The sequence below is a fragment of the Amblyomma maculatum genome, unplaced genomic scaffold, assembly GCF_055883805.1.
Source record: "Amblyomma maculatum isolate TAMU_Amacu unplaced genomic scaffold, ASM5588380v1 scaffold_13, whole genome shotgun sequence".
Lineage (NCBI taxonomy): Eukaryota > Metazoa > Arthropoda > Arachnida > Ixodida > Ixodidae > Amblyomma > Amblyomma maculatum.
Window position 1 is genome coordinate 36,721,581 of NW_028146738.1, and position 5,569 is coordinate 36,727,149.

The window sequence follows — 5,569 nt, forward strand, 5'->3', positions numbered from 1 at the left end:
TTAGTCAAGGCATTTTTCATAGCTTAAAGGCATAAAGAAATATGAAAGAACAAGAAACAAGCAATATAATTGGCAGGTCCACTACAGTCAAACCTAGTTTATTGAGCATAAGCTTGGGAGCATAAGATGCTTTGGCAATGAGTAAGCAATAGTGTAACTATATTGTGCTTGTCAGCAGCTATCCGATGATATATATTGTACCATATTTGAATGCCTAATTCCAAATAATTTGACTAATCTATTTAAATATACTTGCTCTCATCAGTAGCTGTACCTAATGATGCCATATAGTTCAGTATATGCTTAATCATAACTACTACTTGCTAAATTTGTCACTGGCAAGTAACTGCCTTCTGTACTTACACTCAGTACTAACCGTATAGTAGAGTGAGATATACATTAACTCACTTGGCTTAGCCAACTGCTACAAACTGAGTCCAATTTGACCTGAACTGGTGTTAAATGTCAAAGCAGGACAGACAGTCGATTTCCAAGTCTGTAGCCTGGATTGTTTATGACAGGCCAATTATTGAATGTTTGAAAGCAGGGCAAGGTTTTTGAGCAATATAAAATCTGTCACACTAGTGATAAGATTAAGCCTGCAAGACAAACCTAAAATAAAACTAAAGGTGCTGTTTATACTAGTATAACGTTAGAGGTCCATACAAGTGATTGTCATGCAGCATGTTAAAAAAATAAGCAAGCCAAATAAATTTGCCAGTCACAAATGCTGGATCACTAACCCATAGAAAGCTTCTTCTTTTTAAGTTCATTTGCGCTTATGGTATCATAAGCTACTAGCAACTCAACATACGAGCATTGCTTCCTTATCAATGATATGGTACATGTCAAAGCATGAAGAACAAGGTCTAGTTTCCCTACACACTACTGTGAGCAAGCAGGTGCACCTGCTGTAGTTAACCTGTTAGGAAGCAAATAAAGAAAACTGTGCTGTACTTACCAATGTAATAGGCTTCTTGACTGTTCGAGGAGTCCAGCCAGTAGTCAGTGAATTGCCTTGTCACGCGTAAGAGCACACAATGCATGTACTCAACAGTATGACCCCATACAAGGTCAAAATATGGCAGCTTTTGCAGTGGAGACATCCCTTTCAGTCCATTCACAGGATATTTTATCTTGGATGCAAGTCTCATATCTCTCAAGACACCTGCCATTGTCCTTTTCACATCAGGTCTTGGATTGCTGTACAGCCGCCGCCCTGAAGAAGTAAAAATTATAAAGCTAATGAATGAATCTGCTGTACTAGCAGCTCAATCGGAGCCATCTACGGGATGCAGGATTTGCTTAGGAATGTAAGCAGGCTCTTAACAGGTATTTCCATAGAACCTCCACTATTATCACTCTTCACTTCGCTACAAGTTAAGCCTAGCAATCTAAACATATAGCCTAAAAGCACTAGTATGCTACAGTAGAGACAATCACTAACCGTAACAAATAAGTGTCTCAAGGTTACTTAGAGGCAGCAGAATTCTGAGCAAGAATTGATTAATTCTGGCAAGCAGGACAGCCTTCGGTGAAGAGAGTGGCAACGGAGACAGTTTCACAGAAAGGACATTTTCTAAAAAATGGCAGTAGCATGATTCTCCTAATCTGCCATTATAATTCCCTTTTTTTTACCTGTTCCTACATTATGTTCCTTTATTCAAAAGCACAGAATGCCCTCAGCACAATTATTATCAAAAGGTGTGAAATCATTGGCAACTTGCTCTAGTTTACACATAGCTCCAGGTGCGATTTGCTCATTTGTCTGCTGCTCCCAATTACACTAAGATGAAATAAAGCATGCCAGTATAAGCTACCATGTACTGTCACGCCCAATATGAATTGCAGCTTATGATATATTTGGGGTTTAATTAGTGCAATGAGCATTCATAGGGATGCTGAAAAGTGGTGCTTTTATTGTTCAATAAAATGCGCAAAGTACCCTAAATTTTGTGCAGGTTAAGTATTCATTGTACAATTACGCTCATTTGTTACAATACAATAACCTGAGTAGATTTACTGTTGACATGTTCCAGGTCATATTGAGCATGGCAGTACATGAGTGGTTTGCAATATTTAATACTATTTTTAAAGACACATTTGAAATACTTTATAAAGCATGCATTATACTCACTACAATTGAACCTTAGCAATTGAACATAAATTTCCCACTTCATTTTAAAGTGTGCCATAAGTACACTTACCTTCCTGGCTTTCTCCACAGGCTAGACACCATGGACACCCAAAAAAGCCATTAAATTGAACATGGTTGCTCACAGCTGCTCTTGCAGGTGCGTCCACGCACATACACACAGGATAGATTTTTGTGGATATTGACATCGATGATGATCTCCACAGGAGTTCCCCAATATTGTTCATTGCTTCAATAAATTTACCGAGGAATATTTTCATATCTGGATGCTTGCGGCCAAACCACAGTCCTCCTAGAATTACATTTTTGTATCTGTGGGTCAAAGGGAGCTCATTCACAACAACTTGTATAGGCCATATAGAAGAATTTGATGATTTATAGAGTGGACTGCCATCAGTGTTCATGATGACTGTGAAGTCACTCCATCTTAGCACCCCTCTTTCATGGAGGGAGTGACATGTAAGACCTTTTGTAAAGTCTTTCATTGCACGAGAACTTTCTTCTGCTTGTTGCCTTAGTTCACAGAGGCGGTCATACAGCACACTTGAGAGCCTTGAAATCAAAGCAGAAAACTGCTTCCTCACATCTAAAATAGTGAAAAATGTTCCTCCACTCTTCATGTCAGACACATTTGAATTTGTATGATAGCTACAGCAGGACAGCCTCTTTTTATCGTCGAACACATGCATCAATCCACCACACTCACTGCAGCAGTAATGATATTTGGCCAGTGAGGCGCACTTAGCTGACCACAGCTTTCTAAATAAATACTTGGAGTGAGGTAGGCCGGTGTTCTGAAAGCCGAACAAAGCTTCCACAAGCTTCATTAAGTCATCAACTGCAGTCCAGGGCAATCCATGTGATGCAATAAAAGACATTATCAAAACTATAGCTACTGCCACTGTGGTGTTTGATCCAGGAAGAGTTTTCGCACCAATGTCTCCCACACATCTAGCCAGCAGTTCTGATTCCTCAAAAGGTGGCACGGTTTTGTGACTATGGTGCTCTTCACCATTGCCGGAGCCATCTTGTCTGCTTGCGGGCGCATCTCTGTCATCCTCACTGTCAGAAACTTTCGTGCTCACCATTTCGTCATCCGTGCGTTCAGCATGTTCAGGGCTGGACTCACTTGTGCTGTCACTGTCAGAAGAGCTCTCTGTATAGCTTTCATTTCCTGGAGGCGATGAATGACATGGATTCAGCACCTTCAGTCTGAGCAGCACTAGGTGTGAGAGAAGAGGCTGCAGATTTGTTGTACCATAATGTTGAGCGAGGGACAACAAAAGAGGGCCCAGGACTCAAGTAAAGCTTCCGCCGTTTCTTTTCACCTTCTTGGCTCATGCTGACAGCGACGACTTGGGAACAGTAAAGAACCACGATGCGACAAGTTGGATATGGCACGCTCGTGGCTACAAATCTTAACTACAAATCTTACAGCTCTGAAGAAATCCGTCAATGGCGTTCAGCTAAACCATCGCTACTAAGCACGACTGATATATGCCATGGCACACACGCTTATGCTGGGCACTGTAAAGATGCTCCGCTGTTTTCCACGATTCTAACTCAGCCTGTCGCTCACCGAACCTTCAATTTATTACCTCCTGACGCATGTCTTCAGCGCTGCACGTTGCCGTATATGAGCGCAGCGGAGGAGGGTGGGGAGGAGAGGCGCTGAAGATTTAGCCCCCCCCCCCTTTGTTTTGTGTTATCATGCACCACCAGCTTGTCCTCTCCATCGCCTTCATCGCATGCATACGACGCTGCTTCCTTCGTTCTGTGGTTTTTTTTTACCTAGCTCGTTTAAAGTCACGACCCAAAACCACGTGAACCGTACGAGCTGGCCACAGTAGAGAAAAAAATGACCTCACCGAGCACCGCTGCTACCGCACACCTGTAGCTGCCGGCACCTTCACTCAATATAGGGTTTTAAACCTCCCCTCCCCCTCCCACCCCCTTCCTAGCCCTTTAAACCCCACTCGCTCTCTTCCACTTTCCTGTACTCGTCTCTCCTTGCCTCTCAACAAGCCCTGCGTCCCCGGTGCAGGAGTCAAGCTATCTCCCACGCGTCAGGTGTCTCAAAATTAAAAAAAAGTGATGGTTGGAGAAGTTTGAAGTCTCGAGCATCGGATGCCAGCGAGGGGAGAGCGGTAGGGAGGGATTCAACAATTAAGCAGCTGCACCATGGGATCCCAATGTTGCAGCTGCTTAATTGTTAAAGCCTCCACCGCTCTCTCGTCGCTCGTATCCAGTGATGCGTTCTCTAAACTTGAAACTTCTCTAACCATCACTTTTTTAATTCCCAGAAACGCGACGTTTGGGAGACAGCTCGACTGCTGCACTGGTGACTCAGGGCTTGTTGAGAAGAGGCAAGGAGAGACGAATACAGGAAAGGAGAAGAGAGCGAGATGGGTTTAAAGGGGTATGAAGAAGAGGGGGGGGGGAAGGTTTAAAAGCCTATATTGAGTCAAGGTGCCGGCAGGTGTGAGGTAGCAGCGGTGCTCGCTGGGGTCATTTGTTTTTTTATCTGCGCGTTGTGGCCAGCTCATACGGTTAACGTGGTTTGGGGTCATCTAACTGAAGAAAGCGCTATTCTCGATTATTGGTCTCGGTCTCCAGCACAGATGGCTCTTGGACGTTTTCTTTTCTTCCATAGTATGAAATGTTTGGCTATATGGTAGGTATACGTGTCGCGCGTTCTCTTAAGAAATTCCTTACATATCATTTTTATGTTGCCGGAGTTTTCTCTTTATGCACTTGTAATACTGCAGGTGAAGCGCAGTATATAGTGTATACTTCTTTTAACACGTTGGTCGCGAAGCCGCGAAAATTCGCAATATAATCGCGTATCGCATTTAATATTTGGGCTCAGGCTCACGTCAGATGGGTAGCTTTCCTTTCAAGAACAGCTTATTATAGAGTGCACGATAAGCAACCCGCTAAGTCTGCTCAACACTTTATTATAGCTCCATATCGCACGCCGCGCGACCGCGAAAATTACCGCAACCGCCGCAGCGCGGAATGGTGAGCACTGCACGGGCCTGAATTTCCGACCGGGCCAGGCGCCGGCCCAGACCCATTGTTTGAAAGAAGCCCAAACCCAGCTCGGGCCAGTCCGGGCCCATGGCTAAATGCCCGGGCCCACGCTGACATGGAGCAGGCCCGACTGGGCCCGCGCTTCCGAGACTCGGCTTGTCCTAGGCCCTGCAAAGTATGCCTGCGCGGGCTCCTTAAAAGACTGTACTACCAAGGCTTTTCGTGTAATCAACCCACTCCTATCTAAGTCTCGAATAGGACTGATAAGGTTGTTGAAATAAATATACAATATTGCTCAAAAGGTACACATTAACAAATCGAGATAGCATAACAATCTGACAAATATTCTCTGCAGAGAAGGACATTTAAAGTACCGACAGG

The 5,569-nt window shown here is 44.0% G+C and overlaps 1 protein-coding gene across 1 annotated transcript; it reads right to left on the minus strand.

The window, feature by feature from the left end:
* Positions 1–1,271: 1,271 nt before the first annotated feature.
* Positions 1,272–5,277, minus strand: LOC146172572 (uncharacterized). The gene is made up of 3 exons (XM_084585808.1): positions 5,154–5,277; positions 2,208–3,329; positions 1,272–1,285 (listed from the first exon to the last, which is right to left on the minus strand). Exons 1-3 carry the CDS (start codon positions 5,275–5,277, stop codon positions 1,272–1,274), a joined length of 1,260 nt encoding a protein of 419 aa, XP_084441934.1.
* Between the last annotated feature and the right edge of the window lie 292 nt (positions 5,278–5,569).